This window comes from Mustela putorius, unplaced genomic scaffold (assembly GCF_011764305.1).
Source record: "Mustela putorius furo isolate JIRA1106 unplaced genomic scaffold, ASM1176430v1.1 tig00003987_pilon_pilon_pilon, whole genome shotgun sequence".
Lineage (NCBI taxonomy): Eukaryota > Metazoa > Chordata > Mammalia > Carnivora > Mustelidae > Mustela > Mustela putorius.
The window spans coordinates 18,556,209-18,581,887 of NW_025422126.1; the positions used below are offsets into that span (position 1 = coordinate 18,556,209).

Here is a 25,679-nt window from a genome sequence, read left to right on the forward strand (position 1 = left end):
TGGGCAGGGCTTACAAAGGAAGATTAAAGGATGATTTACCCTAGAGACAAGGTCTAACAAAGGTTTAATAACAACCTCATGCTTGATCCATGGTCACTCTATATATTTAAACCTTCAGAATTCTATTTCCTAGTGCCAAGCTTCATTTTGAAAGCAACTTGGATAGGGTTATGCAAAGACAGGGAAATATACAATGTTTTGCTTCTTAAGCAAGGTAGTCATTAGGTAAATATATTTGTATTTGCCTGAAATTTTTAGGCCAGCAATTATTTATCTAGAAAACTTATAATCTTGATGTTATACATTTTAAGAGCCTTAAAAATTGTTCATACCATTTCAAAGTTGCACAGTATTTAATCTCTTCCTTTTTCTGTTTGTTCTGTTAATTTAGTTAATTTTTTTCATACAGAGGTAAGCATCAGATAAAATATGTTCATTTACATGCTTTTTAGGACTGCAAAAAATAGAAACAGCTTAAGGATCTCCAAATCTGTCATGTTGCAGCAGAGATAGATTATATATTCATAGACAGCAATGTTTGTAAATGGTATGAGAAATATGGGAAAATTCTCTCTACAATGTTAACAAAAAATACAAACAAAAAATAAATACAAAATTGTGGATAATCAGTTTTAAATTAGTTACAATTAGTTTTTAAAATTGTGCACGAGAAAGAAAAATGATATTAAAACGCCTTTGTTTCTCTTGGAATGTTAATGATTTTCAAAATTCTTTTGGTAAATTTTTTCTTTTCCAAATGTTAAATAATATTTGTATATGGCTTTTAAATTTGGAAATAAGATATATGTTTTAAAATATGTCATTTTTGCCTTCCTTATTTTCACTTAATGGAGACCACTTATTTTTAGACACCACAATGATAGAATAAATTTTCTTTTCTTTTTTAATTAATTAATTAATTAATTTTTTAGAGAGAGAGAGAGGTGGAGAGAGGGAGAATCTAGAGCAGGCTCCATGCCCAGCATGGAGCCCAGAGTGGCACCCAGTCTCAGGACCCTGAGATCATGACCTGAGTCCAAAACAAGGGTCTGATGTTTGACTGAGCTACACAGATGCCCCAATGGATGAATAATTCAAAGTGCCAATGTAATCCAAGAAGTTAGGCTTTGAACCAAAGCGTAGGCAAAAAATAAATAAATAAATAAAGGCAATTATAACAACCTAATTAGTATTAACAGATCATGTTTGCTGACTGCTTCCTATGAATGGCACATCATAAATGTTTATTTGTGAATGCTTATTTAGTTAGCACAAATATCTGATGGAGGTCTACTATTATTCTTTTCTTCTGACTCAGTTTCCTCATCTATAAAACAGATGATCACAGTACTAGCTCACAGGACTGCTGTGAGTGTGAAATAAATTAATATGTGTGCAAGTACGCAGAGCAGTGCTGGGACAGCCGGTGAATGTTCTGTCCGTGTGTCCCATCAGCAGCGACAGCAGCAGCATCACCAACAGCAGCAGCAATCCCTTATTTTTTAATTGTTTAAAAAGATTTTATTTATTTATTTGATAGAGGGAGAGAGGCAGAGAGAGACAGGGGATACAAGCAAGGGAAGCGGGAGAGGGAGAAGCAGGCTTCCCTCTGAGCAGGGAGCCTGACGCGGGACTTGATTCCAGGGCCCTGCATCATGACCTGAGCTAAAGGCAGAAGCTTAACCAGCTGAGCCCTCCAGGTGCCCCTCATCAATCCCTTATAATTAATGAGGCTGAGATTTACAGTAGTCAGGTACCTTGTTCAAATGTTGGTCTATTTGATTATAGGGTTCAAGCCCTCAAACTCGATGATAACAGGGGTAAATAATATTTCAATACTAACAAATAAATAATTCCTTGTAAGACTGAGTTTTCTTCAAATAACAATTCTCTGGACATTAAGCCTACTTTCTAATCAGTGTCCTGGCACCAGGAGCTCTGTGACCTTAGATAAGTTGCTTAAATTTCCTAGGCCTCAGTTTCTCACTTACAAAATGAGAAGGTTGGAAAAAAACACACACACAAAGTAACAGCAATCAGGATATTTTGAATTTGTGTGTGTGTGTGTTAGGTATATTACTAAATCAATAATCAGGATTATCCAATGAGCCTAAAACATTAATAATCATTCCTTTTTTGGAAATGATGTAACTGATGGTTAGAAAGCAAGTAGGGTTGGGGTTGAGATTTGAATTCAGGTTTCTCTGAATTCAGTATCTGAGCTCCTTCAACACACCTGTGTTCCCACTGCTAGAAGTCCCAAGCCATATCAGATCCGACACTTCATCAATGTGTTACTTATGGCCCCATACATGATGTGGAAAAGAAGTCCCCTATCCCCCAACCACATCTAGCCAGCAGAATCTCACTCTTTTTATTGTGGTGGAGACGTCATTAATGAAAGGTCTTTAATTAGCATCTGAACTTCAGACTACTCTACTCAGTATTTTAGAAAAGCCTAGCCCAAGCATATAGATCTTGGCACACAGTAAATGTTCATTTAATATTTCATTAATATATCAAGCAGCTTTAGATTTATAAAGCACATTAAATGATTATTCAATTGACCATCATAACAAAAGACTAGTATGGAGAGTGCGGATATAACCATCTATCGTCTTACAAATGAGGATCTGCGGATTTAGAAAGGTTAAGTGAACTGCCCAAGGTCATCCTCAAGTGGGAAATCAAATACAGTCTCCAAAGTAATTCTAAGATTAATGCTCCCTCCACTGATCTCAAAACAAAATTCTTTGACACTCTAACTAGATCGGAGGTAAAGTTTCCTAGACTCAAGTTAAATCACTTCAGTAAGAGTTTTGGCTCTTTTTCAGCTAAGACTCATTTCAGTTACCTTTGATTAGAAAATGTGTTGGGACACCTGGGTGGCTCAGTTGGTTGGGCAGCTGCCTTCGGCTCAGGTCATGATCCCAGCATCCTGGGATCGAGTCCTATACCAGGCTCCTTGCTCAGCGGGAAGCCTGCTTCTCCCTCTGCCTCTGTCTGCCACTCTGTCTGCCTGTGCTCACTCTCTCTGACAAATAAATAAAATCTTAAAAAAAAAGAAAATGTGTACAATTTCTGAAAGTCCACTCATGGCCACTTTCATATATTATATATTAAAATTTTGAGAACCTACTTTTTTTATGTCTCTCAATGATATTCTTTATTCCTATGGATGGCACAAGTTTTATACTCTCCTCAACCTCTTTAAACCTTAAAGTCATATGCAATGCAATTTGCCATCTGCTGACAGAATGAAGGTAAAAGCAAAGGTGCGTAACAAGCTTTAAGCTCACAGAGAAATTTCCTGCCAAACAAACCCAAAGTACTATTCTCTACAGTCACAAAACAATACTGCCTCCTTCAAGGATGATGCTTTTCAAGTAAATAAAGCCAGTTCAGTAAAACCATTAATTCTATTGGTTACTCAGAAGAATGTGAAAGATACTACAGTTCAAGATTCCGAACTAAGACTCAGAAAGAGAGAAGGTTGAGAATTTCAAGGAAGATGCAAATACCAAGAAACATCAAAATCAGAGATAGGATTGAGTTTACGAATAATTTCACTCAAAGAATCTAAATTTGTATCAGGGAAAAATGTAGTATGATTAAAAGGAATAAAAAAATGTTTAAATTTTCCCAGAGTTCCATATAATTAGCTAATTATCAGAGGTCTAAATTCATTAAAAAAAATGACTTCAATTTTGTTAAACAAACCAAAGAATGTCTCAATTACTAGTGATTATGTGTTTTATGGTTTATTGTTTGAGGTTGTGTCTGCCGTATCTGTTCATGAGGGAGATTAAAATCTTATTACTATATATAAAAATATTATTAAGCATACCGAACTCAGACTATCCTGAATGGAACAATACTTATCAACTTTGTCTTAGACCAGGGGGCACTGAATAGTATAAACAAAAGGGCACAAAAAAATAAGAACTAATTATATTCTGTAATAAGAGATGAGTGGACCAATTTAGGAATTGAAAACAACAAAATTAAGTTGATAATGAATAATAGAGCCAGATAGCTTGCTTAATTTTTTTCTGTGTCTTGATATATTTTTCCTTCTTTTCTCAATTTACTTCAATAGAAACATATTAATTATCAGGTTCATTTGTAATTCAATTTTTTTGAAATTCCATGAAATTGAAAGTAAACTAACATGACACTTCAATATGTCTTACTTAACTTGTATATTTCTCTAGCTTCTTGAAAGATAAAAATTCATTATATAGCAATGCAGTAATTCATAATCCTGAAAAAATAATGACTCTTTATGCTTATTAGGGAGAGTCAAGGCTTGAAATACCAACCTTAATCTGGTGAAAGGTAGATATACGACTTTTGAAAATAAGTTACATAACCAAAGAAATATCAAAGAAGAAACTAGCAGATACAATATTTCTGGTTTTAGACAGCTTAAGTTAAGGAACAAACACATATCCTTTTTATACTCTATTCTATTTTTATTGCAACTATGGGTAGGACTAACATTCAGATAACAGTAATAATAGTAATAATAATAACAATAATAATAATATGCCAGTAATAGCACCAAAATTTATGTCTGGTATTAATTCATAGATTTTAATAAAAACTGATAATTTCTGAAAACAGGATGTGCCTGACAAATAATAGTTACTATTACTGTCACTGTTATTATTTGAGCTGTAATGATCTGTAAGAGAGCATCAGTTAAGTTTTCCATCTAATATGGCTATTACTCTGTTTTATATCCTAAGGTCCATATTATCTCCTCTTAGTTTTATACTCAGGTCTCTGGAGTGTCTCAATGTGTTAACAAATTAGCTCTTATCAGCAAAGCTGCTGTCCCACACTAGTTAAGGGGCAAATTTACAAAGAAATTTTGTATCCATTGTAGGGTCTTTTTTACTACAAAAGATGTTCATGCTTGTTATAAAAGTTAGCATAATTCAGAAATACTTAAAATACAGTGTTAACTTTCCATTTTCAACTTCTCTGTTCCCATATCTCTACCCCCTACACACACACACACACACACACAGTGGAGACAACCATGTGAACCATCTAGCTCTGGGATTTTCCAGACTGCTCATTTTGCTGCCACCATAATGCTTCTCAGCAACTGAAGGAAGAGTTTGTGGGATCTAGTTATAATTGTGATGGCAAACCTGACTTCCAAAATGAAAATTGGTAAAACTCTAATACTCACTGCATTTACTGGTCACTTTCCTAACTCTCCATCTCACTCATTAGTCAGTTTTAGCTAAGCAAAGCCAAAGTGAAACATTTAGTTATAGGTTTTCTCTTCACACCCAAATAAGGCAAGGCAAATTCTTGGTGAACTAATTTATTTTTCTCAATATTTCACTTATTTTACAGAGTGTGTGTGTGTGTGTGAGAGAGAGAGAGAGAGAGGATGTGAGCACACACAAGTGGGGGGAGGGGCAGAGAAACACAATGTCTTAAACAGGCTCAGGGCTGAGCAGGGACCCTGAGATCAGGACCTGAGTCTAAATCAAGTCTTCTCTTAAGCAACTGAATGGCAAACTAATTTAGAAGACACTTATTGAGCACTTACTATGTGCCAAGGTTGACACTAAAATCTTTATATCTATTTTTCACAATAGTCTGTCGGGTAGGTATTATTATCTCAATTTAATAATGAGAAAACTAACTTAAGTGACTTAGTCTGAAGTCCCTCTACTAGCAAGAATATTAATCAGGATTTATACTCAAACTTGTCTATGTTCCCACTACTTAAATAGAATGGTTGAAAAGTAACAAGAAACAGGAAACCAAGATGTCTTTGCCGCAAACTTTGTAAATTTAAGGTCATGACCCCAATGAAGTGTACTCACTTCATGGAACTACTTTTACTTCTTAAAAAGCTGTCTCTTATCTTATTAATAGTGTTTGGCTTGATTGCCACCTTCTTAGAAGACCTCAGATTTAGACTTAACTACATATCAAATGAGATTGTACATGTAATTGTGAGAAAACTTAGAGTAAACTGAAAGAATACTATCACTTTATATGTTTAAACTTGTGCCTTATTATATACCCCATTACATGTGGTTTATCACAATCTGTTTTATGTAATAAGCAACTATCTTGGGAATATTATCACATTATAGTGTGTGTGTGTGTGTGCTGTGTGTGTGTGTGTGTTGGGGGTGGATCTATTAATTTGATATATGTACACTTTTAGTGCCAAAATTATAATTAATATCATTTGTATTTATTTTTAATATACTTATTGGGATATAAAAAAAAATAAATACATAGTGTTCCCAGGCTTGTCTTGGTGTCTGATTAAAAGCATGGACCAGAAACTTGCCTCTGATTTCCTGGTTTTGTGTCCTTGCCATTGTCCTATGTTGATGCTTATGTCACTTATCAACAACATATTAATTAGTTATATTTTCTCAAAGTCTTCACTATTTCCTACCATGAGTGTCTTAGAATTCTTGCTTATTCTTAATAAGAAGTCTTAGAATCCACCCATCCAGGAGAGACAAACCACATGACATGGTCACAGAAGAATGAATATGTATATTGCCATTCCCTAGCAAAAAAAAAAAAAAAAAAAAAAAAAGAAAAGAAAAAAAATGTATTAACAATGTTAAAAAGAAGAGTAGAGTAAGTAGCTTTCAGGGTTTTTTTTTTTTTTTTTAGCTATAGGACATAGTAAGAAATAAATTTTTTAAGTGGTAACCCACAGGACACATATGGTTATGTGCAACTAAAATAAAAATGTACAAAACAATACCTACTCTTACTATCATGTAATACTCCGATGTTTACATTCTACTCTATCCTTTTTTATTCACCTCTATATTAACTGCTGGTCTCAACCCAATGAACAGGTTTTACAAATGACATGTGAGTTTTGATGCACTTCTTAAAAAAAACAAAAACAAAAACAAAAACTAGGCAATCTCTTTCTCTTAAAAGCCTTCATGTGTATATGAAAGCAGATACATAAAATGCATCATTGGGGCATAATCACTCATTTCGAAGTCCCCTCAAATGAACATAGCTGACTATCACACCTCTTGCCAAAAAAATCTCCTCAACTCAACATTTGGTTAAGTTGAGAAGTCTTTCTGGAGTACATGCAAATGTGCCAAAATGAGGATTTCATAACTCCTCATCCTGATGAATTCCAAAGAAGTCTTTCATACATAAGGCTACATCACTAACAATATGTTCTCCTGTTCCTAAAAAATGTGTACCATCCTGCTTCCTCCTATAACTGGCATCTGAAGGATGAAGTGTGGCGTCTGCAATGAAGATGTGAATAAAAACAACCAGATCCAGTCTGTACTTATCATTAGACTCACACAAAGTTCTTCTGTGAGGTCAACTTGTTGCCACAAGCAACCTCCTTAATTTATCTTCTCTTTACTATAATTAATTCCTTCCATGGGAACAAAGGTGTTGCTTTCAAAGCTGAATAAAAAGATACAAGAAACATGCTCAAAGATTTTTCTCAGTGGGAAAACAAGTGGTTTTCTTATTTCCTAGGGAGAGAAAAGGAGTCAATAAAGTTGCACTCCACTCTTGCTTGAAGCCACCACTACCCTAATATAAAAGGAGAAAATTTGGGTTGATTTTAAAAGAATTGCCCTTGGGTCCAAATCCTCACTCTGCCACTAACTGGATGTGGCATTACTGGGGAAATTACTTCCTCTTTCCATACTTATTCTCTAACCTATGAAACAATTACTTTATCGGAATGTATTATGGAACAAATGAATCAAGTAACAAATTAATGAAATATCACAGCATATGCAATCATGTTTTAATTCACAGAATAATAGAATCTCAATTACATGACATTTAATTGCCATCAATATTAGTAGTTATCAAAAGGAACAAAGACTCCAACTCCCTCCTTCCCCCAAATGAGGCTTAAGTTCATTTTTCCATAGCCCCTCCAAGTGATTATCTGTTCCAGGCTGTGCACAGGACCTTCAGAAAACTGACTCACCACTTTCTGAGAGAGGCAATTCCTTCAGTTAACAGATATGAGTGAATAAAATAAGCTTTTTAAAATTGAACCATAATTTGTTACTCTCATATTTCAGTAATTAGCTCTTTTTGTAATGCTCCTGGTCATGTAGCATGACTACGGCTTCTTTCCACCTGAATTTTCCAAACAACTACAGGTAGCAGTCAGGTCCCTGCTATGTCTTATCTTTTGTGTGCCAAATTCATTCTCTGAGGACACAGTTTCAAGTCTCATAACCATTTCTGACCACTCTATTTTGAACAGATCATACTTGGTTGTATTTATTTTAAATGTGATGCCCAACATTTATAAAAAAAATCCATTCCAGGTGTGGTTTATGGAAGCATAAAAGCAAGTCACAGAAAGTCAGTCTTGGAAAGCACCTACAAGAACATCCTTTCAAGCACCTCTTTATACAACAAATGAAGGAAAAAGCTGAAGTCATTTTCTCAGCGTCACAGTAAACACGCTTACCTCTGATGCCAGTGATATTTCTTTTAAATTTATTTTTTCAACCTCCAAAATATCATTAATGCATCTCCAATTTTCACATATTCATTTCCAAATTAATGGAATAATGAAGCCATTACCCTTGACTAGACTTATTGAACAACCTATAAAAACATAAAAACTGCCAGCATCTAAAGAAGGGATGAGGAAAATATGGTAAATAAGAGAGACAGAAAGAAAAAGAGAGAAAAGGGAGAAAAGGAAAGGATCTTCAGTTTAGACTTTTGTGGATATCCATCCTTGCTTTTTCATAAGTACTCACTTCATGTATATTGGGCAAAGTTCGCTGTGCAGAAATGGTTTTAATTGGAATGTGAACACCTCATACCATGCCCTCCCATTCCACACTAATCTTCAATCAACAGCAACTTTTATTACTCAAACTAAACTTTATAAACCTAGAAGCTATTAAGGTTCTAATGACTGAGGAAGGGAGTCACAAGATCATCTCTTTAACAAATAGAATGAATGAACTCTCTGAATACTCAAACTCTAAAGCTCAGAAAATAACATGATCTCTTTGGGATCTGGAATAAAGGAGACAAAGCAAGAACACACAACGTGGGCTGCTCACATCCATAAAATGGATAAACGCTAAATATTTCAAACAGGCATACACACTAAGAGCTCATCTTCCTCAAAGGAAACATCTGATTCGTTGAAACTGTACATTCCCCTTCCCAGCTATATATCTGTGTGTGTGTGTGTAAGCATCAGTGCAAAAATACCCTCTGAAAACAAGGGTTCTTCTAATTTAGTCATCCTGGACATGGAGTATTTCGGGGTAGGGGGTGGATATCTGGTATTTTCAGCAGTGAATAGACAGTAATAGTGAATGAGAAAGTGGAAATAAGGATGCTGTGTCCATCAGGAACCTTTAGAGGTGAGTTAGAGTCAAACCTGGTCTAAAGTCCACCCTTTCAGATCAAATCTATAAACAGGGAAGATCTTGTCCAAGCCGCAGTTAGATATGTCAAAGGAGCCTATGTTTTCCCTGATCAAGGCAATAATAACTTCCTCAGAGGCCAGCCAATAATAGTCCAATAGACCATATGCTATCTATGGTCTAATAGACCATATGCTATCTATCTGAAAGGGAAGGTGAAAGCAGCATCCCCAGAACAAATTTTCCAGAGCTACCTGTATTTCTTTCATTACTAACAACGAAGTTTCTGACAGTGATATATGAAATGAAAAATTATTTGTTTACTATTAAAGTTGCCACTCTATTTCCCAGATTATAGTTCTACAATCAAATCAATTTAATGGAGAATATTACAGACCTAAAAGTCTCTGTGTCTTCTGTTTTTTATGTGTTGTTATATCAGGGTAACCAATATAATTACCCAATCATTCCATAATCACAAAGATTTCTGGAGGTCTCATGTTTTCAGAATTTTTGTGAAGCAAAGAAAAATCTTTCAAAGTTCCTACAAACCTGCAATATGACTCAGGTAAAGAAGCAATTCATCTAATTCATAGCTCAAGAGCAAAGGGGTCACATTATTTCTCAAAGCTAACTTCCACATTAATGAATTCATTTGTAGTCCCTGTTACTACTTCAGATAGATACTAAAACTTTCAGCATACTGTACTATATGGTAAATAACATAACATAAAAAAAAATCTTTCAGCATATTGTCATAATTGAGATGAAGGAAAAGGAATAGAGCAATGAAATGGAGAAGTAACACAATAACAAAAAAGGGGGGGTAGGGGGAGGGTAGAGAAGAAGAAGAATTTGAGTAATTATCCCTAACAATGATGTAGAAATGGAATTCTGGACAGGAATACTGAGTTCCAAAACCTAACCCTGTAAGTAACTATGTATAAGTAAGGCCAAATTACTTGCTTTTACTGTCTCTGTTTCCCCAACTGTAACAGAGGTGTTTAACTATGTGCTCACTTAAGACACTTCCAGTATTAACATTCTACAAGATTTAATAATAGTTTGTATCTGAATTATTATCATGATAATCTCAAAATCCATTTCAACTCTCAACACTATTCAATCCCTAGAGAAGCAAAATGAAACCCCTTTAAAAAGTACTACTAAGGCCCACAGTGATATTTCTCATCTTTCCATACTAAATTATTGTCTGATATAATCCTAATTAATAGAAAAAAAGTGACAGGAATAAGGTCTCATTTTTCAGAAGTTAGGCTAAGCATATAGACTATGAATCACATTGAAGATCTTTCAAGCAGGGCTTGACTGTTATCACCTGTTAAAAAAATAAATTGATGGAAAACCATATTACAACTTGAAAGTGGAACAACATTGCAATATGCAGGTTAGCCTGAAGACAATGTTCTTAATGATGTCATTTTACCAGTACAACTTATTGGTACATTCTTCCCCAAGAGCATCACTGACATGCTTTTTGTCTAGAAAAAATTAACATTCCTATATCATCAAATGGAAATAATAAATTCAAAAATGAATGCAAACAAAAAAGTAGTAGCATATGGGTAACATTTTACAATTAATCAAGGGAGGCATCTTGGCAACTCATTTTTATAAAGAAGCAAACCTGAAAAGTTGCAAGTGCCGCTATTTATCTACATGCTATATGTTCATAATTAGTGAGTTAAGTATTATTCTAACACAAATCCATCCATTCAGCAAATGGTCTTTGAACACCTACTATGTGCTAGGTACTCCAATAAGCACAAAATCAGCAAAAATTGTAAAATATAAAAATCCTGTAAGTCACACATAAAGTACAATATACATGAACATGACTTTATACATAAAATCTAGTCTGTAACTACTTTTCTCAATGAAATAGAGCTAAATCAAGGAGAATCATGTAATAATGGAATGTATGCAAGTGTGTGATTACTTAAACATCAATACTTTAAGGGAATTATTGAATCTTTAGTCATGGGAGTATGGATGAAAGACTTTAAATGTTCCTTCTTGCTAACAGCATTTATTTCACAGTTATAAAATAACATATTATACTTCATTTCACATTTAAATACAAAGAGAGTAATTCATTTTAATACATGTATTTTGTTTTGATTCTGAAGTGTTAGTGTTATAGTAGTATCTAGTTGGGAGACGGGGCAGTAAAAGTCATGGGAACACATCACTGTTTATATATGCTTATACAGGACTCAGTCTTGAAGGTATTCATTATGGTTAGCTGAGTAATATTTATGGCTTCAGCTAGGCTCTACATGTGATTGCAAGTAATGTGGGGTCAGGAAGGCAACTGTGTTGGATCTTCATTGGGTGCTCTCTCATAGTTGAGGTCAAGTGGTCTAAGACGGCCTCATCTGGAAACTCTGGGTGCTCTCATCCTTCACATGATGAGGACAGTGTTCCAGGACAGGCAGACAAGAAGGGAAGTCCTCAGTTCCACCACATCTTATTAACCAAAACAGTCATAAGGCTGGTGCTCCTTGGGAGTCAGAGGAAACTACTAAGTCACAAAACAAAGGAAGTCATCAAAGCAGCAGGTCTGCCACACCTCCAAACAGGCAAGCACCACTGATCCTGTGACATCAAATGGACCCACATACCAAGGTCTGCAAAAGTGCTGAGGCAAAAGACCCCTGAGAGCAGAGAGAGCATTGACTGGATTGATGCCTCTAAAGGACTAACGTTTTTTCTTCTGAATGATTTCTGTTCCTTCCCTACACAGCTGAAGAACTAGTGAGGTCTGCATTTTAAAAAGAAAAGATTCTTTCATTTATTCTTCTCCTACCCACTTAAGCTTTTTTTTTTTTTCTTTTTTCATTTTCATACTATCAACTTGTTTTCCTAGAAGGCCTAGGCACAATTTCTGTATGGTTCAACAAGCTACTGTAAATACTAATCCTGTAGCCTAGAAAAACCACGTATCAAGGAAATGGCAAGTGTAAGAGATTAGCACTGAAGCTAAACCCCTGATCTCGTCGTGCTCTCCTCTAGGATTCTGTGACAGCAACACTTTCTGGAAGGAACACCTTGTGAACCCTGCCAAGGGGACTGTACTACCATGTTTAAGTTTGACGTAAATGACCAACTTGCGGGGGGGGGGAGGATAAAGGATTTTTTTAATGGGACAACATCTTTTCATAGACCTCAATGCATCTTGGGAAAGCATTTAGAAACTTCAATGCTCTTTAAAAAAGAAGAATATCAACTGGGCAATAGTGGGAATAGTGTGAGATACTGGGACTGAGAGACCCAGGGCTAGAGAGCATTATCCCACTTCAGCCAAGAAAGAGGCTGAAGGAAGAACTGGTATTACCATTTCATGGAAAATATCTCCAGGCTTTCTGAGGGGCCAGGCCGTAGAAAACCAGGTATCATCCTGGGGAGTTTCCATAGCACCCAACAGAGCTGTATGCCCTTATACTCCAACACTTTTCTGACCCCAGATGTGATTTCACTGTGTGACACTTCCTACCACCCCACTCCTATGCAGATAAATTGTGAGCTGCAACACCATATAACCTCATTATCCACATAATTGCTTGGGATCAAAGCAATAGAAATACTTTCTGACTAAACCACATAAAGAAATAAGCCAAAGAGTATTTATTCCGGTCTTTGTCCATACTTGAAGCGTGTTCTCTCCTAAATCCTGTTGGTATCCAAATATTTTGCCAGTATTTAGCAATACAACTTCTATTGACCTATTTTTGGCAAAAAAAACTAAATCTGCCAGGATTTGGCAATGAAATTTTTATTGGCTTATTTTTTTTTTTTACCTACATATAGAATGTTCCCTCTTAATGTTTATGTTTCAATAGGTGGCTTATGTTTATACTACACAACTTCAAATGTTGGCATGTAAAAGTTATGCAAGAAAAGTAAGTCTCTTCCATTCTACCTGATCCCCTAACTCTTTTATTTCCTCCTCAGAAGAAGCAACTACTACCTGTTTTGTTCTTCTCTGAGAGCAATTCCTTGAATCAAATGGTTTACATAAACTCCATTTTGCACAAATAACATGCCATTACACAAAACTACACCTTGCTTTTTTTCACTTAAAAAATGATCTTGGAGTTCATTATTATGATTTCATTACCTACAGGATGCTTCATTCATTTCAATAGCTATGCAATAATACTTACATGAACAAATCAATTTATTTTATTAGATCACTATTGGCATACATTTAGGTTAAAAAATTTTAAATTAGAAACAGCCAATGGTCATGATTATGAGTTTCACTTAGAGCACAATCTTGAATTGGCCTGTCCTACATAGAGACCGAGACTTACTCTTCAAAAGCTAGAGGGAAGTCCCTAATGAAATTTATAATTTGAACCAAAACATAACTTTATCCTTGGTATTTTTTAAACATTTTTTTACTTTCCCAACTCATATTTCCTCATGCCCTTTTCTGGAAATCCATCTCTTCTTAATTTTCACCTTTTGTCAGTATTCTTCCTATCAAAATCTGATTCAAATTCCATTTCCTTCTTGACGATCTCCACCATGGGGCCCATCCCCATAGAACAGGACTTGATATTTTCCATGTCAGTTTACTTTAAAGACATATTGGTAACTTCTTGTCATCATGAATGATGGTTATATAAGCTTTAATGCATATCTCCTGTCCTTGGACAGACTGCCTACCCATTGAAGGTATTAATATATAAAACAGAGGGCTGTCCCCTCACAGGACTATCAGAAGTCCTTACATGTATCTGTGCTTAATAAATATGCATTGTGTAAATATATCCTCAGGTGTGATTACATTGGATTATGTTCAATTAAAATAGGCCCTAAGCTAGAAGTCAGTAAGGAGGAGTCCTACTCTTAAAATTACTATTAAGTATATATTAGATGGACCATTTAAATGCTAAAAGCATTTATATTTTAAAATGGGAATAAAATATCTGGATTGCCTGTATCACTGGATTGCTGTGAGACTAAAGTGAAATACTGGTTTTACAATGAAAATCTCAGCATTAGAAAAAAATCCAAAGTCTCCTCAATCATCTATCCATCACTCAAAATCTCCACATACCAATATCTCAATAAGTAAACTACAAACTTATACACAAAAATTTCCATAGGCATAAAAATCTCAGTCTAGTATGGGAGACCATTTTATGTTTGTACAGCTTTGAACATTGTTAATGAGTGGGTACAGTAAAATCTACATTACACTATTTCATAATGAAGAGTTGGCTACAACTGACTGGTGATTGGTTACCAACCTCCAAAGTAGGTTCATTCTGATCATTTCATAAATTGCTCAATAACTCAACCCCACATTTTACAGGACTGGATTTTTTGGACCATATTGATAATGTTATTGCAACATTTTTTCATCTTAACTAATCCTCACCATGCTTCCATGAACTCTAAAAGTATTTTGTACCTTCTGGCCTTAGTATAGGCAGTATGTTGTGCTAGAAAGAGTGTTGTGTAATTAGTGAGTCTCACATTTGGGTCACTTAACCTCTGTAGTCAAACCAAACCTATCCCAAACAGCCTTGGTCATGAACTAATAAGTTATGTATATGAAAACATTTTTGAAGCACTATAACAAATAAGAAAGACTAACATTGTTATTGTTATAAAGCCTTGGTCACATTTTGCTCCTTTTTTGCTTTGAGCATAAAGAAACAATAAATTTCAAAGGAAAACTAATTTTGAATTGTTAAAAACTTACACTAAGTATCTTCTAGACAAGGGTTATATTAATTCATACATATCTCTCTTCCAGATTTAACTATACTCTCTTTTGAAAAAGAAATAGTTGAAATACTAAACTGTTTGGTAATTTTCTATTACAGTAGACCTGGCCAGAACAGACTGCCTCCAGTCCCTACCTGCATTTATGTGTACCTCTCTTTATCAAAAACAGTTGGAACAACTTTAAGTGTGAAAATTATGAAATGCTAATTAGATTTCAGAAAACTTAAAAATCTCTAGAATCTTCATAGCAGAAATACAGGTAATATAATATGGTAATAGAACACACAAAAAAATTCATTTCACCAAATGATGGCCACATCAATATTCATATTAGCCTAAATCCAAACCTCCCTAGACATCTGCCACTTGACCTCTTCTTTTATTACTGGGATAACCAGGCAACTCAAAAGATCCCAAATAACCAAGAATATTTTAGCCTTCCAATATCTGAAATTATAACAGGGAATCTGCTGAGTGCATAAAAAGACAGACATCGAGGGATATAAAGGATGCTTACCTTCTGTGTGCACAGCTGACACATAGGTCCAGTTGTACCTCTTCACTATGTCCACCATGGCCCGTGCTTGCTGAGCATCTGAGGGCACAACCCTCATGAAGTACTTGAACAGAGTCTTGTCACTCAGATCCATGCTTGTTGCTGAGTAAGCAATCTGAGGTATGTTGAAAAGCTGGAGCAAGTTCTGGACCTGAATGGCCACAGAACTGGAGCCAGGCCCAATGACCCCTACAATGGGCTTCTTGGAGCGGAAGGAAGAGGAAGACCCATCCACGCAGCGCACCAAACCTTCTTCTTCTTCTGAAGAAATGAGGGAGTCCCTTATGAACTCAATGCTCTGCTCTAGGGCCACAGCCGAATGCCAGCAGGAATCCCTTATCTCACAGCCCAGGGTGATGTTGGGCAAGAGCGTGGGGTCTGAGTTGATCCTTTCCAGAGTATGCAGCATGGCCTCCACTCTCTGAATGCCATACTGTTCACGAACTGCCCCACACTTCCTCTCATGAACTTTGTCCACTGTGGGCTGGTGGTGGACAGAAAAGAGAGCTCCAATAATGATGTCACCTGGCATGTGAGCCACCACCCTCCTCTCGCTGGACTGTGCACTCCCACGGACATCTTCTTTCAAAAGCAGAACTGACAGGATCAACAGAAGGACCATTTTAGGAAAGGAGTTCAGGCTAATAAAGATAGCATGGTGGGGAAAATTTAGGAGAGTTCTGATAGATAGAATCAAACAACGTCCTATGTTGGGTGGCAAACCAATGAATTAGCCAGTAATTTAGATGTGCTCTCTAAAGGACCACCATGTCCCCACGTACCATTTAGTTAGATGCGTCCATGTGATCATGATCTTCAAAACCTGGAAAAAAAATAGCATGGGTATTTTTAACAACGTAAGTACAACTACTTTGGGAAGCTCTAATGGTCTATACTAGTAGACTTTGATGATGTAGATTAGGAATATAATCTTTTTGAAAAAAAACAACCTAAAAATCTTTAAGACTCTCTTTTGTAATTGTGTAATTTGATGAAGCAATCCGGTAGAGCTTCTTGATCCTACTTTACGTGCATTAATACCTTTTTTCATTTGTTCATCTGGAGTACACAAAAGCAAATCTATGTGTGGCAGGCCGAATGATATTCTTATGTGAAGATGAGAGAGAGCATCCTAAAAACAAAACAATGGCATGAATAGAAAACTTCAGGAAGCATGCAAACCAAAATAACAAGCATTAGTTATCTCTGGGTGATGACAGTTTTTGTTTTAGAAATACTTTTTCTTTCCAAATTTTCAGTATTAGGATATATTAATTATGTAATCACAAAACTAAAGTGACTTTCTAACAGAAGCTACATAACCCCTCTTCAAATGCAAGGTAAGGCAAGCTGAATAATCTTCCCAATACGTAAGTATTGTGTCTAGTTTCCATATAATATAGAACAAAGTCAGTAGGTATTTCCAAGTTAAATGAACTATAGGAAAAAAAGAAGAAGAAGAAGAAGAAGAGGTTTGGGGTATTGCAGAGTGAAATGTTCCCAAACTAGGTAGAAAGACAAAGGGAAGTGGGCACTGGTTTGGGGCAAAAATAATATTCAGTTCAAGTTGCAGTTCTGCTATTAAGAATTATTAATAAATTGTTCAACCTCTTAGTACCAGAATTTCCTCATCTGAAAAGTCCCATCATATGTACTAGGCTACTGTTATGGGAAACAACATAAGATATCAACTATGCAGTTGTTTTGTATATTGATTAGGTATATATATAGATATCTATATATCTATATATATACCTATAGATATATATCTATATATATCTATAGATATATATAGATACCTATATATATATCTATATAGATATCTATATATCTCCATCTCCAGGACATGACCTTTTCTGTTATTACATTTCTAAGGGCATTCTGTAGCTAGGTGGTGAAGACAGAAAATTCTCTGGCAACCCGCTCAGTCCTCCAGAGTCTTCAGAGTAATTACAGAGTCTTGTAATAAAATTCACAGTAATCAGTCCTCTATCTCCGATCCAGAAAAAAAAAAAAAAAAAAAAAAAACTCCATATCACAAAGACTCCAAGGGCTAGAAGGATGCATATTTAGAACTATCCTTCTGAGTAGAAACTTAGCAGTGCTTTGAATGTAGTCATCTATTTCAGTTTAAACTCCCGGAAAGAAGGAAATGTGTCCCTAATTGCCTACAGCCAATTCTAGCAGAGTTTGTAAGAGGGAACTGACAAATTAGTGATTTGGGTTATTGAAAGTATTGTATAAGAGACTTATTTGTTACGTTATCCTCTCTGCCAGCAAAGGATCTCAAGTTGTTTTCAAGTGACTAACTTCCTAAATAACACCTTTCAAAGACAGGTGATGCTTCTTCAGGAATTTACACAAGCATGATGCTTCCCCAAGAATACTAATGGTTTTCAAAACCCATCAGGTCTGCAAAAATTCTAGTCCCGACACCAAGTGAAGATGACCTGAATCACAGTTCTCGTCATTCCACGCATCCCAACATTTCTACCACTGCCTTCTACTGTCTCCTATGGCAACAGAGAAAGGCTGCCTTGCATAGGGCCAAACATTAAAACAAAAAACCTTATAAAATAACCAGATGTTCCAGGATAACTAGATGTTTAACAATATTTAGGGCAAAAATCAGTTTTGGTATGGAAGTTGGCATTGTAGAGAAGGAGAAGGGAGCAAAGGCTGATAATAGTTTTCTCATATGAGAAATTATTTGAATATTCTCAAGCTTTCCCTTCATTTGCTTAGACCGAAGACCTAGAGACCAATGCTTGTTCTCATGAACATGTGACTTCTACTGCTTATGAGCATATCTCATAACCATATCTCATCTCTCATAAGCATATGAGCATATCCATATATAAAGAAATCACAGTGTCTTATTAAATCCAGAACATTAGTGAGAAAATGCAATAACAAAACAGGACTCATTTTTATTACATAAGACCATCAAAGTGATAAGTGAGACTAAAAGTGGCCTATCAAAATGGTGAAACTAAAACATTCTCGTGAATTTTGTATTAGAATTATTTTAGGCAAGCTCTGTATATATTGAGAAATACTCAATACACACACACACACAACACTAAAATATTGTCTTTCAGTTATAAGCTAAATTAATTTTTTTACTCATTCAAAAAATATCTACTAACTATTGAGTGGGAGAGACTAATGTAACAAAGAAGACAAAGAAGTGCAATGATGCACACTGATCAGTGCCATAATTATCTTTCATTGAACAACCATCATATGCCAGGCACTTGTTCATTAACTCATTTAACAAATATTTATGGCATGTCTATGCTATGACTCTGTCCTGGAAATTAAGTATTCAAGAGAGAATAGGTGATATTTGCTTCCTACAGGGCTCACAGATCAGTACTCTAAAAGATGACTTTAGCTAGAGCCTGGGAAATGCAAAGAACAATCAAATGAAGAAGGCAGTCATGTGAACAAGTATGGCCAGAGCATAAAGAATGGGAGCAATCGTGGTACAAGATGAGGTGCAAAAATAAGAAAGGGCCAGACCACGTAGGATCAGGTAGATGCTTAAAAGGAAGTTGGATGTTAAGTGCAACAGAAAACTACTGAGGAGTTATAAACAAATGACTGGCAGAATTCAGTCTTACAAAAGATTGTTCTAGCTGTTCATTGTTCTGGATAATGGGCAGAAAAAATCTGATTAGATTATACACAAATAATCTAAGTAGCGATCTGATTATACACAAATAATCTATTATTTGTTATCTATTATCTGATTATACACAAATAATCTAATATAATCTATTATAGATTATAATAATCTATTATATATTATACACAAATAATCTATAATAATCTATTATCTGATTATACACAAATAATCTAAGTAGGGAATTACAGTGGCTTGGCTACTATTGGGGAAAGCAGATACAGAAAGAAATGGACATCATCAGACATATTTTGCAGGTAGAACCAACTGGACTTGTGACAGGGTGTGGGTTATAAGGTAGAGAAAAATTAGGGTCTACTCTTAAGTTTAGAGTCTAAAAATGAGTGTATTTTACCACTTAAAGATATGGGATAGACAGGTATAGCAGCAGGTGGAGGCAGAGAAAACCTGAATAACTTTCTCTTGAACATGTTAAATGTGAGATAACCTTATTTTACTTTATTGTTAAAGATTTTATTTATTTATTTGACAGAGAGAGAGAGGGATCACAAGCAGGCACGTAGCAGGCAGAGAGGGGAGGGCGAAGCAGGCTCCCCGCTGAGCAGAGAGCCCGATGCAGGACTTGATCCTAGGACCCTGAGATCATGACCGGAGCCAAAGGCAGAGGCTTAACCCACTGAGCCACCCAGGTGCCCCACATGAGATAACTTTAAAGCACCTAGGTTCGGGTGCCAAACAGGAGGGTGGATCTATAAGGCTGGATCGAGATGTGTGTTTCCAGTTAGATATATAAACTGAGGATCACCAATACATAAAACCTTTGCAGTGAATATAATCACCTGAACAGCAAGCATAAGTAAAGAAAAGGTGGGGCTGGGAAGTCAGTCCCACATACAGGCCAGATTGTGGAAAAGCCCATTAAGAGAACAAAGGCAAGTCATAAAATAGGGAGAGAACATAAGAACACACAATGGAAGAGGAGCCAGAAGAGAATGTCCTGGGCAATTTATATTTACAGACACACAAAGGGCTTTCATGTTGCAAATAATAAAATACATCGTGTTCTCCCAAAGATATAATTTTCTATATGCATTGACTATCTGTGTGTGGATGTGTCTGTGTGTGGCAATAATCCTTATAGCAACCTCGAGATGTAAGTATTATTTTATTATCTCCATTTTACAAATGATGGTAATGGGTTATGGTAAGTTAAAAATTGCCCAGTCACTCATAACATATAAAGGTGTCTAATCACTGTATTGTATGCCTCAAACTAATGCAACATTCTGTGTCAATTATACTTAAATAAATAAATAAATGAAGTAGCTGATCCCTTAGAAAGCGGTGGACCTAGAATTTATGTCTATGCTTAGTGATTACATCACATACACTTTTCTTTTCTTTTTTTCTTTTTTCTTTTTTTTAATATTTTATTTATTTGACAGAGAGAAACAGAGTGGGAACACAAGCAGAGGGAATGGGAGAAGGAGAAGCAGGCTTCCCATTGAGCAGGGAGCCCGATACAGAGCTCAAACCCAGTACCCTGGGATCATGACCTGAGCCGAAGGCAGACACTTAACAACTGAGCCACCCAGGAGGCCCTCCATCACATACACTTTTCATTATCCCTTGCTGCCTTACTGCCCCTTCCCTCAAGAAAGGTATTTCCCAAGGTCATAAAAAAATGAGAAGGGCCACCCAAACATAGTTTAAACACCCCAGGGATATAGAATCCTACAGGAGTTTCCTTTAAACCTAGAGGGTGAAGAACATTCCAGGAAAATAGATGATTCAGTGTTTAGAATGTAGAAATGTGTATGACTGTCCAGTACAAAAGTGTTTATATTGCTCTGTCAACCCCCAGTAGATTATGGCCTGCTGGATTATAAAACAATGACTGTTTAAAAAAAAAAAAAGCAATGACCACTGCTGTGGATGCACACAATGGCTGTACTTTATCGACATCAGCTATGAAGCTCACATACCTGGAAAGTACATTCTGAAATATATTGTGACTTGGAAACTTGACAGAATCGTGCCACAACTTAGCTTATTATAAGGTTAAACAAGAGATCACATGTGCTCCCAAAATACAACAAATTAATGGAATATAAATTCCAGATAGACCAATCAGGTATATACTAGCTCTAGCACCATCACTCATTTGTCGAATATGTGTTTATCAAGTAACTACTATGTAACAAGCACTCTTCGAGGTCCTGAGGCTTCAGTTATGGACAAAGCAGACAGACATCCATGCCCTTCCAAAGCTTAGACTCTAAAGGGGGGGGTTGTCAGACAATAAACAACATAAGGAGGTAAAATATTGTATGTACACAGTAATAAGGGTTAAAAAGAAGACTAGAGCAAGAAGGAAGATAGAGTCAGAGCTGTCAGAAAATTTTAATAATGTAACCAAAGAAGTAAACACATTAAAAGTAAAATCTGGGGGCACCCGGGTGTCTCAGTTGGTTAAGCAACTACCTTTGGCTCAGGTCATGATCCTGGAATCCCTGGGACCATGGGGCCAAATACAGCTCCTTGCTCAGTGGGGAGACTCCTTCTCCCCCAACCCTTCCCCCCTCATGCTCTCTTTCTCTCTCTTTCAAATAAATAAATCTTTAAAAAATAAAAAGTTAAAATCTGGGCAAAGACTTAAAAGAAGAGAATGAGTTGTGCAAATATCTAGCGAAAGAACATTCTAAGTAAGGCCAAAATCAAATGCAAAGCCCCTGGGGGCAGACTTCTGCTTCATATGTTGAGGAACAACAAGGAACCAATATGACTCCAGTGCAGTAAAACTAAGGAGTGAGAAAGTCAGGTCGAGAAACAGTATGATCATGTGGATTCTTTCTGGACTTAAATAGGCTGGGCTTTAATATCATGTGAGAGTGATTTTCCAGAAGAGTTTTCAATAGCAGACAAACACACAAAGACCAACATTTTGTAATAAGAATTAGGGCACAAAGGCAGAACTGAAGAGGCAGTCAGGAAATGACTCCAAGAATCCCAGTCGGAGAGAGGACAGTGGCTTGTATCAGGGAGACGTGGCCCTCTCCGTGGAGAGAACGAGTGGAAGGGAGAGCAGAGGAGTGTGCTGTCAGATGGGACTTGGGATGTGAAGGAAAGATAAGGTTCAACGAAGACACTCAGGTTTTCGGCATGAGCAAATGAAAGATGGTACCACATTAACTGAGGTGGAGGAAGCCATGGAAGAGCAGATTTGGGTGGACTTAATAGAAACTAGTTTTGATGTGTCAATTTTAAGATATATGTTAGAAATTCAAGAAGAGACATTTAATAAGCAGCTAGTCATAAGAGGCTAAGGTTCTCAGAGAGGTCTGTGTAGGAGATATAAATGGGGAGGCATCACTATACAGATAGGCATTTTTTACAAACCATGAAACTAAAGGAAGTCACCTAGGACGTGCAGATAGAAAGGAGACTAGCTCTAAGACTGAGTCCCAGGGAATTCCAATGATTAAGCTCCCAGAGATGAAAAACCAGCAAAGGAGACTGGAAAAAATTTTGGTACTATTTAAAATATAAATATGATATCAATATAAAACACTGAGTGTGTATGTATGCACGAGGTCTGGAAACAAACATAGTGGACTAAAAGGGTGTTCTCTGAGTGGTGGGAATACGTGTAAATTTTCATTTTTTCTTTGCCTTTATCTGTTTTCCAAATTTCTACATTTGCTACGAAAAGATGTTATTTGTGATATTACTTGAAGTGTGGGACTGAGGGGCCTGACATTAAATTTCTGCCCCTGTGGCCCTTATCTCTCTTGAATCTGCCCTTCCTGGGGAGTCAACTAGTCAAGCAAATTTGTATCCCCTTCAGGTATATACTGCTTTACCCAATGGTCTTATTCATGCTGCTTCTGATCCTTTACCTGTTCTTGCCTGAGTAGCCTTTATGGCAGAGTTTTTAAAGAGCATGGGCTGGAATCAAGTGGACCTGGGTTTGAGTCCTAATACTGCCATGTGTTGGCTATGTGCCCTTGGTCACTTAGCCTCTCTGAGCCTAAGTGGAATGACAATAGTATTACTCTAAGGAGTTTTAATGAGGACTGAATGGGATAATATTTTAAAATAGTCCTTTTATAAAATCATCCCAGATCCTTCACCTTGTCGTATTGCTCTATCCCCTGAATTCATGTCACATTTTTATTGATACTTTGTGTTTATTACTAAGCTAATATTATAGCTATTTCTACACATTTCATCATCCAACAGACTTTGGGTCCCTTAAAGGTTAAATTGGTACTATATACAGCAACTGGTATAATCTTTGCACAAAATAAACATTCAATAAATTCTGCTAAATGAACAAATAAATTCAGTGAAATGCTTCCACTGAGTTTTCTGGTCAACTATCTGATTGAGGTTCTAAGATACTATCCCTTGCCCCACCCTGGGAAATTGAAAAGTGGATAATAAAAATTCTTCCGTCCAATGGGTTCAGACAACAGAGGTCCTCAAAAAAAGAAGCAGGTACTGACAATCTAGCAGGTAGAAACCTTTAGTATTCCTCATGGCTTTTCAACATATTAAGAAAAATATCTTTACAGAAGTGGAGAGAGCCCTGTAGATAATTCAATTCAATTGAGACTCACAAAGATTAAATGATTTTTGGCAGGTCTGGGAGAAGAACCCAGCAAAATCCCATCTCAAAACCCAGGTTTAATCACATTCTACAACTTGGTATCTGCTCTTCCATAATTTTCTAAGCATATAATTTTTTTATCATATTTTTAAATTCAAATAGTGTTAGTTTGAAATCTCTATCAATACATTTTATTCTACTCTCTATATTGTAAATATATTTCCATATCGGTTCATTTTGTTGATGGAGACAACAATAATAATTAAAATATATAGAGAGAGTTCACCACATGTTAGGCACTATGTTTAGTGTTTCAAGTGAAAAATATCATTTGTCATAAAAAAATGTAAGATGAACAACTTTATGCATATTTTACAGATGGGAGATATGAGGCTCAGATAGATGGAATGGTTTAATATTCTAAACTAAGTGACTATCAGAGCCAAGGTTCACACTCAGAGCATCCATTTCTTTTTAACAGTTGCATAGCATTCAACTACATTATTACACCAAAAATTATTTAATTATCCACATATTAGTATATATTTAGATTGTTTACAGATTTTTCTACTGTTATAAATAATATACTTTACTTACTTTTTAAAGTATTTCTATAAATGCATGATATGGCTGGCATGCACATTTTCACATTTTATTATCACATTTATTATTTAGATTTCAAAAGGTAACATCAACTTCCTGTATAAGTTTATGGGTGAGGCCATTCCTCCTTAGGTATCTCACCATGAGGTATATTCATTTACTTAACAAGAGTCTTAGAGGGGGAAAAAAAAAAGGGATGGGAAATAGTAATACTGTATTATTTTTTCAATTTATAGAACCTTTTCCCATTATTAATCTCACTTCAACCTATGACAAAATTACTGCCAAGAATATCTGATTATCCCATTTTATATATCAGAAAATAGAATCTATTAGAGAGACTAAATAGAGAATAAATTATTTGCTTTAAGTTATAACTCTGATGTAGTAGAGGTTATAGATTGGTAACAAAAAAAAAAAAAGAAAAAATCAGGTTCTTGTTACAGATACAGAGGAAGAATTAATACAATGATTTTAAAAGGTTTCAAAATGTTATAGATCTACAACCTTATATATGGAGTGCTTTAATTCAATCAAAAACAGTAAATGATAGGAGTTTACATAAACAGTGTAACATATAATAGATTAGTTTAGGGTCTTATTTTCAGAGCCACTAGTCTGCTTTATTCAATAATATATCTCTTGGTTCACAACATAATAAAATTAATCACTATCCCATTATAGAAGAGAGTAGACATATATTTGATACGCATAAACTATTTTTGCCTCCAGTAACCATACAGTCTTCTATTGTATCCTAACTGAAGAAAAAATGTTAGTGGGTAGAATTTGCATAAATGGCAACTTACACTGTAACCAGATTCACAGCTCACATTGTCTTTTATTCTTAACAATCTTCTCAAACACTGACCATCTTTCTGGCACAGATGTCTCTTATATAACTTAATCCCCACACAAGCAAATCACACAGTTCGGGACATCAACACTAAAATGATTCCTTCTGCCTGAGGAATAGTCCCATCCTAAAGAGACAGGGGTGTCAATATTGCATATGCCATGAATGCCTTTGATGTATTTTCCTAAAAACAAGTGCATCCCATAGATGAGCGAGATTCTGAGGTATGATAC

At 35.8% G+C, this 25,679-nt stretch overlaps 1 protein-coding gene across 3 annotated transcripts in view; it reads right to left on the reverse strand.

Moving 5' to 3' along the window:
• GRM5 (glutamate metabotropic receptor 5) overlaps positions 1 to 25,679 on the reverse strand; it is a 530,405-nt gene that overhangs the window by 495,993 nt on the left and 8,733 nt on the right. For all 3 annotated transcript variants that reach the window (XM_045071440.1, XM_045071437.1, XM_045071438.1), the window contains exon 2: positions 15,688 to 16,549. In XM_045071440.1, the coding sequence (XP_044927375.1) occupies positions 15,688 to 16,348 (661 nt within the window). In that variant the 5' untranslated portion in view covers positions 16,349 to 16,549. The remainder of the gene's footprint in view (positions 1 to 15,687; positions 16,550 to 25,679) is intronic.